The 13,208-nt window shown below is 41.0% G+C and overlaps 1 protein-coding gene across 7 annotated transcripts in view; it reads left to right on the top strand.

The window, feature by feature from the left end:
* Positions 1–13,208, top strand: part of MTCL1 (microtubule crosslinking factor 1) — a 222,075-nt gene that overhangs the window by 128,920 nt on the left and 79,947 nt on the right. For all 7 annotated transcript variants that reach the window (XM_077492468.1, XM_077492464.1, XM_077492467.1 and 4 more), the window contains exons 4-5: positions 8,527–8,586; positions 11,346–12,665. In XM_077492468.1, coding sequence (XP_077348594.1) covers positions 8,527–8,586; positions 11,346–12,665 — 1,380 coding nt within the window. The remainder of the gene's footprint in view (positions 1–8,526; positions 8,587–11,345; positions 12,666–13,208) is intronic.

The raw sequence follows: 13,208 nt of genomic DNA, 5'->3' as shown, positions 1-13,208 counted from the left end.
TTGGCTAGGTGCTGAACACATCTCAGGGCCATGTCAGGAGTAATAAGCAACCCTGGCACACATTTGTATGGTAACCAGTGGTGGCTGGTGCTCAATATTTTTTTGGGGGGAGGGGCGCAAAATTTCTTTGAAAAAATAATCAATTGCAGCCAGTGTGCCATCAAACGCTGCCACTGTGCCCATCAAATGCTGCCGCTGTGAACATCAAATGTGGGCAGTGTGCCCATCATATGCGGCCAGTTTGCCCATCATATGCTGCCAATGTGCCCATCAAATGCTGCCGGTGTGCCAATTAAATTCTGCTGGTATGCCCTTGAATACCACCAGTGTGACCCCTGCCCGCTCGCTGTCTGCCCGGCAACCGGCACTTACCCGTCTGCTGCCGTCCTCATCTCCCGTCCTCTCCTCCTGATAGGCCTGCAGTAGCAGCGCCTGTAGTTCCAGCCAATCAGGTGACAGGTACCCAACCCGAGCACCTGATTGACGGAGAGGTGGTTCAGTGTTAGAAAAGTGAATATTCATTCTTTTTTCTAACACAGCTGGGGGAACTGCGACCACCAAGCATGACGCTCACTGTTTACCTTTTCTGACACCTATTAGAGCCTATGGCTTTAAACAGGTGCTTCAAAAAAAATGCCCCACCACTGTAATTCAGTGGCCCGGTGCCCGAAAAGGGGCCGAGCACCTGAATAGTGGGTGGCAGATAGATGCAATGCATGAATCTATCTGTTGGTGATAGAGGGGTGGTTGGAGAGGAGGCGGCCTCATTGATGGTAACCTGCTTTGCCATGCTTGAGGAGCAAAAACATTTACACCAATATCAACTACTGTGAGGACCAAAATGATAGATGAAAAGATAGATCAGCCTTCATTTCAAAAACCAGATGATGACTCCTGGCCTCAAACACATTATACAGAGTAGGCAGTGTTCATGGTAGATCCAGCTCTCAGCATAATGCTGGGAGGATATTGACATTCTTATTCCCATACACACAGCTACTTGAATATTTTTTGGATGACTCTACACATTTCTCTTGGGAGTGCTGATACACAGGCGACAGAGTGTTAGATGCTTTTACACATGAGCTCTTGGAGATGTGAGAAGTGCCTTAGAGGTTTGGTGCTTTTGTTTTGTAGTAAGGTAATTAGCATCCTGTGTCACTGACAAAGTCTAGTACAAGGAAAAAAAATCAGATCTCAAACAACACCAGGGGGGAATAATATTGGCATATAATTAAAATGATATTTCTGTAGCTAAGACACCCATGGAAGGTAACTGTGAAAGCAGTTTAAAAAAAACTGTGTAAACAAGCATTTTAATGAGACCCTCTTACCAGCCTAAACAAATTCAAGTACAACCACAGACACATCAAAAATTGTGTGTGTATGTGTGTTTATATATATATATATATATATATATATATATATATATATATATATATATATATATACACACATGTATATACACATGTATATAGTTTAGTAATGTTGCGCTTTAGCCAAATATGTGAAAAAACTGAATTGTGACATTAATGGCATAAACAAATTAAAAAAACAAATAAAAATTAGGTGTGAAGAGTCCATAAAAATTCCCAATAATCAAACCAAATATATCCATGATGCAGTGTTCCTTAGCTGATTTCAACACCAAAACGTGTCACCAGCAGCCACCATCACCCAGAGTGATATGGTACCTGCTTACCAGAGCTCCATGACCTGGTTTCTCAAAAAAAAGTGTAACATATATAAGATCACTCCAAAAGCCTTCACTTTACTTTTCCAACTATCCCGGATCACCCAGAGGTCTTCCACTGAACAGATCAACCAAAGCTCCACAGGGGTATTTATGCAAAAATAGAAGAGAAATACCTCTCCATAGTGCAGTAAAAAACTATTCAAATATTTATTAAACTAGATGAATACACTTACAATGGATAAAAAGAACATGTGCATGTAGAATCAGAACACCAAGTTGGCACGGACCTCTGTTTCTGAATATGCAGGGACGTTGGCATGAGGCTCCGTCCAACACGTTTCATCATCAGAGGATGTCTTCCAAGGGCTAAGGAGGACTGTGTGGGTTTCCTCCGGGTACTTCAGTTTATTCTCACACTCCAAATACATGCTGGTAGGTTAATTAGATCTAAATTGGATGTAGTATGAATGAATGTGAGTTAGGGACCTTAGATTGTAAGCTTGAGGGCAGGGACTGATGTGAACGTGCTATATATATATAAATATATATATATATGTAATGTGCTGCGCAAATTGATGGTGCTATATAAGTACCTGTAATAAATAATGACTTGAATATCCAGTGACAGTAGAACCATTGGGATAGTCTGTAGATCGTTTCAAACTCCAAAATTGTAATTGCTTGCAGCATTTTCCTTTCCATAAACCATTCTTTTTTTGCTTGCAATGTGCCTTTAAACTTGCTTGAGAGTTGATTCCCTAGCATAGCCACAGTTCCCCATCCCACCTGCCAGGTCACTGCCCTCCTCCTTTTTTCAGAGTGTCTAACTGTCTTTAATTGCTCAGATCCTCTGCTCCTCACCTTCCCCCAAAGCCTTTATATAACGTCCAGAGGAGGAATGAAGGCAAATAATATAGCGTGTCACCTGAGTGACAGCTCTAAGTTTTCTGGGGCTGCTGACAATGCTTCCAAGTTGGCAGTGCCCAACATCACATTCATCAGTGCAGCAAAGCCTTGGGCCTTTTATATGTCTACACAAGGAAGAATGGGAAGACTGTTGTTAAAATGAATAGTCTGATAGCAGGGTCTCTTTAATATTACAGGAGACTCAATGAACGCTAGAGCTTGCAATATGAGGGGTTTGAGACCTTGCCTGTCCAATTCATTCCTTTACCAGTGTGCATGTGATTTAAGATAGAAACAGAAAAAACAGATGATGCATTTAGCCAGTGTATACATTTGAAGAATAATAACAGTCCACAAATTGGGGTTGAATTACTAAAGGCAAATAGTCTGTTCACTTTGCAAGGGAATTTCCCACAGAAGGTTGTGAATGAGGTGAAGCTCTGCTGACTTCTGTCACCTAATCATGTGCAAACCGAAGGCTTTTTTTCCCTTTGCATGTGATTGGGTATTCTTTGTAAAGTGAAACTTCACAATGTTCAATTAGCTGTGGGGAAAATTCCCTTGCAAACTATAACTCTACCATGTGAACAGCCTGTTTGCTTTTAAAAAAGCATCCCCAGTGTTTATACTGCTGAGTATTGCTTTACTGCTTTAAAATTTTGGTGCCAAGGCCTCCAGATTGTCCTGGAAGCTATGCTAAGCCATACAATCATACAAGACAATATCCATATTATTAACAAGGACGGATGCTGCATTTAAACTCAATAAGTACAATCAAGAACTCCCTGATACCAATTACTTGTACTCGTGCAAATGCTCCAATTCCTAAAACTGATACCTTTTGCGATGCGATTTAAGCCTGCTCAAATCACACTGCAAAGAATCACATGTGATTTGAACAGGAATGCGGCGCAATACCTGTCTGAATCACATGCGGTTTCCCGCTCTTGTGTGAACCCAGGCTGAAGTCACTATGACAAGCCTGGATTCACACAGGATTGTTTCGGGAAACCACCATGTTTACTAAGGGAAGCCGGCTGTGAAGCTGCAAGATGGCTTGATAATGCGCATGCGTAAGTCACGCTGCACGTTGTGAATGGAACTGCAGCCTTCTGAAACCTGTCAGGTGTCCCAGAAGGTTCCGGGTGGGGGAGAGACATTCAACTCTAATCACCTAGGCTGCTCAAGCTAGGTACCTGGTTCCCCAAAAAAAAAAAACTCCAAAAGTGCATCCAATTTGCAGGACATTTTAAAATATGTTCATTTAAATGAGGCTGGTTCACATATGTGCGTTGCATTCACACTCTGCATTGCCCAAAAAACTTGTGTTTTGTGGGCTTTGCAGTGCGAATTGCAGGCACATAATCTTCTATGGGAATGCATCTGATTCGCAGATGCGTTCCATTGTGAACAAGAATTCTCTCCCCCTCCTCATTACACCTCCCCCTCTCCCTGCTCAGCTGATCCGCAGATACAATGGAGAGGAAGCGCGGAACAGCTGCTTTTTCTATTCGCAGAGAAGACAGAGTTGGAATTCCCACCGCACATGTGCAAATCTGTTTACATTATATTCAGGTAGGTACAAATTGGTCTAAAAGTCACCAAGGGCAGAACTTGGAGATGCAGTATATTCTGCTGAGCAAAAACTTGGAATGACCATATCACTTGTGATTGCTAATACCTATATCAACTTCACACAAGTCAGATAGATTGTGATGTTCCTACTGCAGAGAAAAGTAACAGCCTTTACACGAGCTGTGTATTACCCAGCATGGTTCTATCTAAAGATGGGGCTCTACGGTTTAATAGTCAACAATTTTCAGTATATCACCTATTAGCCTTGCTGTTTTTTTCCATTCTGTAAAGTATGAATGTGCTATGATTGCTAGGTAGGTCTCTGGTAGATCTGTGCTTTAAATTGGTCTTAGCTTGAGACGTTCTGCATAGTAAATCTTATAGCATCAGACATTGAATAATACATAAGAAATAAAAACTGTTTTTCTGAACACAAGTCTTTTTTTTTACCTTAATGCATTTTCTGCATTAAAGTGGTTTTAAACCCCCACATATACCCAGTGAAGTGAAACAGCCTCAGATGATACACAGAGATGAAATAAGAATACTCCTACTTAGGTTCTACTTGATTATCTACAGTCTTTCCTCGGTACACCCTTTCAAAAGTTCAGATCATGGTAAAAATCTTTCTTCAGCTGTAAGCAGCACAGAGGAGGGGGCAGAGAGACTGCAGTTACAGTGCTGTGAAAGCTGTTTGGAGTAAAGGCACACCCCCCTCTACACAGCAGAAGAACTGTATTGTGAATAGACAAGCTCTGTTGTGAGCTCTCCCCATCCTTCCACCTGACACAAATGTATCTCATGTGTAGGGAAAATCTCTCAGAAGTTACTCATACTGATAACAGAAGCGCAAAGCACCAGAGAGAAACAACACTTAGAGCAGGGGTGTCCAAACTTTTTTTCAAAGAGGGCCAGATTTGATGAAGTGAACATGCATGAGGGCCAACCATTTTGCCCGACATTCTTTAAACCATTAAAGTTCGGTGTGTTTGTCTGAGAACTAATACACTGCCCAACAATAATTCTCTTGCCTTTGTGGCTTTGTGTGGTGAAAAGATGAGCTTGGGTGTGTTGTTTGAATATAAGCGTGTTATAAGCTGTATTTATTGGCTTATAACACGCACCTTAACTTTAAAAAGGAAGTTTCAGGAAAAAATCTTAAATTTTTAAATAAGGAACTGTGAAGCAAAATAATGGCCAGTGCCCATCAATGCAGCCTAATCAGTGCCCATCTGCAGCCCCACCATTACCATGAATTGCCATGATTGCAGCACCCGCGTTGCCATGAATGCAGAACCCGCGTTGCCATGGATGCAGCACCCCCGTTGCCATGATTGCAGCACCCCCATTGCCATGATTGCAGCACCCCCGTTGCCATGATTGCAGCACCCCCATTGTCATGAATGCAGCCCCCAGTGTGATGAATGCAGCCCCCCCATTGATATGAATGCAGACTCACCATTGCCATCTGTGCAGCCTGATTCATGCCCATCTGCAGCCTTGGAGGAGACAGGGAGGGGGTGGGACGAGCACCAACAGACATACAGAAGAAACTCCTGTTTTCTTTGCGGCTTCTTTAATATAAAGTCCCACCTCCTATGAGGGACAGAACAGTCGTCCAATTGCAGCACAGGAGATGGGACTCCCTTTTACAGGAATTCTCCTGTATGTATGGCACTCATCCCCCTCCCTCCCCGTCCCCTCCAAGGCAGCCAGCATATATATATATCTTTTGTAGCCCCCGGAGCTCAGGGATTCATTGGGGGCCACAAAAGATATACAGGTCAAAATTACCAGGCGGGCCATCCGAAAACCAGAATGCGAGCTGTGATTGGCCTGTGGGCCGGACTTTGGACATGCCTGACTTAAAGATTTGGAGAGAGATAAGTAAACACTGCAGATATATGTGCTTTGCTCAAATTCCATGACTTAGGTTTACAAACACTTTAAGATAAAAAAAATTCCACTAGCTATCCCCCTTCCCCAATCCCTTAACAGTTACTTGAGGGACAGTTACAAAAAGTATAGCTTCTGACTTCTTCTGTGTCCGCCATAATGTCACAGTCACAATAAAAATCGCTGATTGCCACCATTACTAGTAAAAAAAAAAATTATTAATAAAAATGCCATAAAACTATCCCCTATTTTGTAAACGCTTTAACTTTTGTGCAAACCAATTAATACATTTTTTTTTACCAAAAATATGTAGAAGAATACATATCGGCCTAAACTGAGGGAACAATTAGTGATCAAATACCACCAAAAGAAAGCTCTATTTGTGGGAAAAAAAGGACGTCAATTTTGTTTGGGAGCCACGTTGCATGACCATGCAATTGTTAGTTAAAGCGACGCAGTACCGGAACGCAAAAAGTTGTCTGGTCTTAAGCCAGCAAAATGGTCCGGTCTGAAAGTGGTTAAAGTGCCACTAAACCCAGGACCCTGCATTCGCTATATCTGGTTCCCCACATAACACAAAACATGGAAATGCAATAGTTCAGTAAATCTAAACTGCTAAATACATTTTCCCATCAGCAGTTAGAGCAGTCTTGTGACTTCTATCAGTGTCTGGTTAAAGCATGTAGGAGGAGGAGTTTTTATTATCCCTTTTTTGCCCAATGAGGCTGCAGGACCCTTGACCCTCTGTCTGAACAGTGCTGATTGTGCTGCACCATCCCAAGAAAAAAAAAACTCTAGCTATACACACCCAACTGTTCATGTGCAGCTTACCCCCAATGCTCTGTTCTATCAGGATATGGTTTGGGGGTTATGAAAGAAGGGGAGGATCAGAGAAAGCCAGATCAAACAGTCTTTTTACACAATGTGGCGGATTAACCTACAGTGAGTATAACCAGCATGCTTTACTGCATATACAGACTGATTTTACTGTTGTGGGTTTAGTAACACTTTTAACACTCAAAACGGCTAAATCTCCCTGCAATAATTTTGAATTCTGTTCCTGTCCACCTGAGAGTTTTGACATAAAAGTGTCTTGGCGAAGTGAAAAAAGTGGAAAAACGGCAAAGTGGTTGGGCTAGAAGTAAATCAGCAGTGCAAAGTGGAAAAAAATGCTGTACATAAAGTAAAAGCTTCTGGCAAAGAGCAGAGTGAGAAAGTGATTGGTCTAGTCAGATGGGCAAAGGTAGCCCTTGGCACTTGTTAGTTGATTTTTATACTCTGTCTGAGTGCAATAAATTTTAGATGAAAACACAGTGCTGGGAATTCAATTGTCTGTTGGGTTACATTTGCAAGTCAGGTGAATTGCTCATTCATAATATTTTAGGAAATGTTTAAAATAGTAGTAGTAGTGTGAAATGTGCTACCAGATAGAAGAAAAAAATATCTTTCTGTAGCAGCTAACAGTGCTTATAGACATTTTAAAATTGTAACTTCACTAAATTCAAATAAACACTTGCATATATGTATATTTTCTTCAATGAAAATTATTTGAAAAATAATACCAGTATATATGTCTCTGTGTTATGTTATGAATCATGATGTTGGAATTATATTTTTAGTAGTTTTTGTAGTAGTTTTGTAGTCGTTTTTAAAATGATGTAGTCGTTTTTAAAATGGAAATCTAGCAGACAGAAACAGAGGCCTGCGATGTTCTACTGTTAATTGTATAACTAGATAACCAAGGAGAGTTTATTTCATTAGAACTGCATAAATATCATACTGCAGGAAAAAGACTGTACAGGTTCAACTTGACTTAAAAGGAAAGTAGATCACAATTACCAGCAATTGGCATTGAACTTATACAAACCTGAAGAGATGTTGAAACAAACAACGCAGGAAGGCTTTTTTATACAGTGCAGTGTAATTTAAGGCTTTGCTGCATATTTGATCGTAGTTGAGTGCCCAGGGACTATATTGAGTATTAGTTTATCAAACTAAAGCTCCAAAAGTAGGCAGTGCCATTATCGGTAGTGCAGCAGTAAATTATTGCAGTCATGCATCACCTTCAAAATTCAAATATATGCCAACACTCATAAACTGCCTACAGAGGTTAGGCCAGCTGTGCAAAGATGTAGACCGTGCCATTTGTTTTGGGAGGGCTGTGGCCATTGGTGTGAAAAAAAAAAAAAGTACCAATCAGCAAGGACGGTCCATCCAACTTTTCCCTGGGCAGGGGCGGAATGTTGTCATGTGTTTTCACTGGGACTGGAACTGAGTGAAATCCTACACAATAGAGAACTTCTTGACTTCTTCCATCTATATTCAAGAGTAAAATATTAGCTGGAGTTCCACCTAACATTATTATGTTACCCAAAAGAGTAATTGATTAGATAACAAAACTGCAACTGATCAATATTGTAATATCTCAGACTGTCCCTATTAATCTTTTTCAGAGTACGTTAAAACGAAGAGGAAGCCGAGAGATGTACAAAGATAAGAAGACCCCCAGCCAGGTATTTACATTCTGGGATTTTACAATTATAAAATATACAGAATAAATGCAGCGCTAGTAAAATACGTGATCAATTGAACAAGTGATGTAAAAACTAAAGCAGAATTCCATTGAAGAAAATCCAAGTGGTAACAAAACTAAGGCAGAGTCCCATTGAGATTCAATTCCATATATCAAACAATGCACACCCATCCATATAAAAGTGATAGTTTTGCAGTGGAAAAATCTGCAAAGAGATCCTTCATATAAGTACATCCAACTCCACACCCAGGTGAATAAGTAATCTGTTTACCAGATTGCTGTGACCACTAATCAGTGATCTCACCAAGCTCAGGGAATAAGTAGGTCTCCCCAGGACCTTTAAAAGGCTGTCTGGAACGGCAGCTGGAACCAATGATACTCAGAGAACATCAAAAGAAAGGCTCCCATAATGTGATGCTGAATAAAAACAGATTTAATAAAGCAAATAGATTTGCACTTACAAAGTAGGAGCCATTTAAAAGCGATACAGCAATGTTTGTTAAAAAACGGGGCCGCAGCATCTCCAGAGACTTCTGTTCACTTCCTGTGTAACTTGCCCATTCACCTCCTGAGAGGAAAAACGTGATGATGTCACCGTTCTAGGCTCTTTCATACGCGTTTCGTCACTAGCAGACTTCAACTGGGGAATGACCAGATCGTCATCATGGAAACATCAACTGGGGTGCCAACATCGCTGGACTCCAGGACAGGTAAGTGTCCTAATGTTAAAAGTCAGCAGCTACAGTATGTGTAGCTGCTGATTTTTCATTTTTAAAGGGGCAGGCGAAACTCTGTTTTAAAATGATATTAAAGTCTTGTTTTTTTGGTTAAAAACATGTTATACTTACCTGCTCTGTACAATGGTTTTGCAAAGAGCAGCCACAATCCTCCTCTTCTCGGGTCCCTCACTGGCCCTCCTGGTCCTTGCCGAGTGCCCCCACAGCAATCAGCTTGTCCGTTCAGACACAAAGCCGCAGTTCAGCCCCACCCCCTCTCTTACCTCATTGGCTCACTGACTTTGATTGACAGCAGCAGGAGCCAGTGGCACCTGCTGTGTGTCTCAGCCAATCAGGAGAGAGAGTGCCAGACAGCCGAGTCTCTTTTGCAACATCTCTGGATCGAGATGGGGCTCAGGTAAGTATTAGGGGGGCTGCAGTACACCCCTTCCTGCCCAGGGCAGTGAAGGGCACTGAGAAGGGGCACTGATTAGGCACTTATAGGCACTGATAGACAGCATTGATAGATGGCACTGATAGATGACACTGGGGAGCACTGGAAAGCTGTACTGATGGGCACTGGTTAGCAGCAGAGGCTGTCACTATGCAGGAATGATGTCCTGTTTACACAAGCCAGTAATTGGCTTATTTTTTTCTCCTCACGCTGCCAGCAGATTACTGGCTTCTGTTTACGTCACATGATCAGCTGTCATTGGCTGACAGCTGATCACGCGGTAAAGGGTTGGGATCTGCCCTTTACTCCTATCTGTGATCATCCGAGAACTTGGTGATCACAGAGCACGAGCATGGGAGGACATCCATGTACATCCTCCTGGCAATTTAAGCCCGTGCTGTAGCCATCTTATGGCTATAATGCGGGCATCAGGTGGTTTAAAGAGTAGCTACTGGAATCTCTATTTAGATATATGCTTAAAGTAGTTGTAAAGTCGCATGTATTAATTACTTGGATGCTCTCTGTTTTAGGTCCCTGTTCAGTACAGGGTGTGTGTTTTCATAAAATTACAGTGCTAAATACCTTCTTTGTAGAGCCCTCCTGTAATGGTTGTAGGTGAGGTGAGAGTCTAGTTAGTGAAAGAACATAAAACAGTTATATGAATTTGTTGAAACAATAGTTTATGGGGACAATTTCTAGAACATCTGTGCTCTCTTTAGTGAGGAAGCAGTATATTTTGCATGTTTAGTGAAAGGGCTAGTAATGTTCTAGATATAAGCAATGAAGGTGGCAAAGTCAAAATTGATGAAAATATACGGATTTTGTGAGCAAGTTGAATTTCTTTAGCCTTATGGCAAAGATATAATTTGGAAATTGAAAAGGGGATGTTAATTCAGTATTCTCTAAATTTTACTTTACTTCCTAGACATCCACACAGGCCAGTAATGTGAAGTAATAGTCAGTTATTCCATCAGAAAAATAGTCCTACAGGTGGACTACAGATAAATCTGGATGTTCTGCATTCAGGAAATATCAGAGACCAGATGTAGTGGTGTAGGGTGGAAAAATGTTATGTTAAAGACCAAATGTTTTGGTCCACTAGAAATCAGTGCAAAGCTAACTTCTAAATTTTAATTCTGAACCATCTCTACATCAATTCTATCTATTTCTCCAGAAGGTTTGAAAACTACTCACTGACTAACAGGGCATCATTTTTATAAGCTTTCTTGTACATTTCCATAATCACCCAAAGCTTGGGTATCTCCTGATTCCCATAAATTTTAATATCCAAAATTATACAGTTCCTACTGAGAGCAAATGTTTTTAGCAAATTTCCCATTTTGAACAGATTTGCCTACTGGCTCCCCATCAGGTCAATTGGGGGAAAAAATTAAATTTAGGTAAAATGTTGCTGATGAGAACTGATTACCCTATAGTGGAAAGCAGTTTGCACAGAGAATGGTCAATAACAATATTTTATGGTTGCAGTTCACTCCATTAATTTGCAGATTGTGTACATATTTGTTTCTTGTCTTGAAAATGTTAATTTGTGTATTTCCTATTATACAGGAAGACAGTGCTGATTTAAAATGTCAGCTTCAGTTTTCAAAAGAGGAAGCAGCACTGATGCGTAAAAAAATGGCCAAAATTGGAAAAGAGAAGGATGATCTAGAGCAGGAACTGGAGAAATACAAGTCAGTCTATGGAGATGTAGAAAGTCCTCTACCAACAGGAGAAACTGGGGGCCCACCCAGCACTAGAGAAGCTGAGTTAAAACTGCGTCTTAAGTTGGTTGAAGAGGAAGCTAATATCCTTGGAAGAAAAATAGTTGAGTTAGAGGTGGAAAACAGGGGCATTAAAGCAGAAATGGAAGACCTCAGGTGCCAGTATGAAAAAGAATTTCTAAGCAGGGAGTACGTTTCAAGCATTCCTACCTCACCATATGGTGATTCCATGGAATCTGCCACAGAGCTACGACGCCACCTCCAGTTTGTGGAAGAGGAAGCAGAGCTGCTGAGGAGATCCATATCTGAGATAGAGGATCACAATAAACAGCTTACAACTGAGCTGAACAGATTCAAGTTTGGTCCTGTGCAGGATCTTGTCTGGATTGATGACAACTCCTCCAAATGCAATGGGTCAATACAGGAGGAGCTAAAGGCAGCTCGTATTCAGATAAGTGAGCTTAGTTCTAAAGTATTGAAACTTCAGTATGAAAACCGAGTTTTACTATCGAATGTTCAACGTTATGATCTGGTGTCACACTTGGGAATGCGAACGGCAAGCCCACGTGATAGTGATGCAGAAAGTGATGCAGGCAAAAAAGAAAGTGACAGCGAAGAGGGACGTCATGCTCAACCAAAGAGAGAAGGTCCTATTGGTGGAGAGAGCGACTCAGAAGATGCCTATGAGAAGACCTCAGGCTTTGAAAGTCTAAAACCCTCCGAGTCTGGTGAAACATATTGTGCAGAATTGGTTAAACTCAGAGAAGATTCACACTATTTTATGAACATGAAAAGTGAAGCAGAACGTCTAGGAAAAACCGTAGAGCGCCTAATTACAGACACAGATAGCTTGATCTATGATGCCAAATTGCAGATGACAAGCAGTTCTGTGGAGGAAGTATTAAAGGGCTGTCCAGACAGAGGAGATACCTCTGGGTCAGAAGTTTTAAGCAGCATCAATACAAAAATGAAAGTATTCAGGAAAGAGTTGAATAGGTTTCTAGAAATGGTTGAGCACACGGGGGAAGGTCTAAAAGAGCATGCAGAAGACCTGTCCCCAATGCCACATCTCACAGAATCATCTAGTTTCTTGTCCACCCTGACTTCTGCTTCTCGAGATTCTCCAATTGGAAATCTTGGAAAAGAACTTATAACTGACTTTCAGGTAATTAATGTTGCTTATTTGGTTTAGTTTCTGCTTCTTTATGCCATTAACAAACAAGCACTCTTTTTTTCCCCAACTAAATTATTGATCTAGATTGTATACATTCAAAATTACTGCAGTTTATAAGCATCCATTTGTTGGCAACTAGTAATTTATGCTTTAATGATTATTTAAATTAAATTTGCCAGTATTGTGGTGAAGGAGTAAAGATATCCTAGAATTTTTAGTAATGCATGTTCATATCAAATGGAACATTTTACCGTTACAATGGGGAAGAAATTTGGTATGCTGCTGCTTTCATGGCCTGCACGCTTGTTGTTGGTATGACATATGCACCACTCATTGCATGCGCGCCTCATAACCAGTGTTTGCATTCTTTTTTCCCCCCTTGTTTTTTTCTCTTGCTTTCCAGATATTTCAGCCCATCATTTTGCTCATACTCTTTTTGGTTTTGTTTTCATCACTGTCTTATGCCACCATATTTAAGTTAGTCTTCCTCTTCACGCTTTTCTTTGTCTTGTAGTTTTTTCAGTCGTCTACCTT

Source organism: Lithobates pipiens, unplaced genomic scaffold (assembly GCF_037356315.1).
Source record: "Lithobates pipiens isolate NorthernLeopardFrog02 unplaced genomic scaffold, aLitPip1_a1.2 Scaffold_19, whole genome shotgun sequence".
NCBI classification, from domain to species: Eukaryota; Metazoa; Chordata; class Amphibia; order Anura; family Ranidae; genus Lithobates; species Lithobates pipiens.
This window is presented reverse-complemented; position numbering and strand designations above follow the sequence as displayed.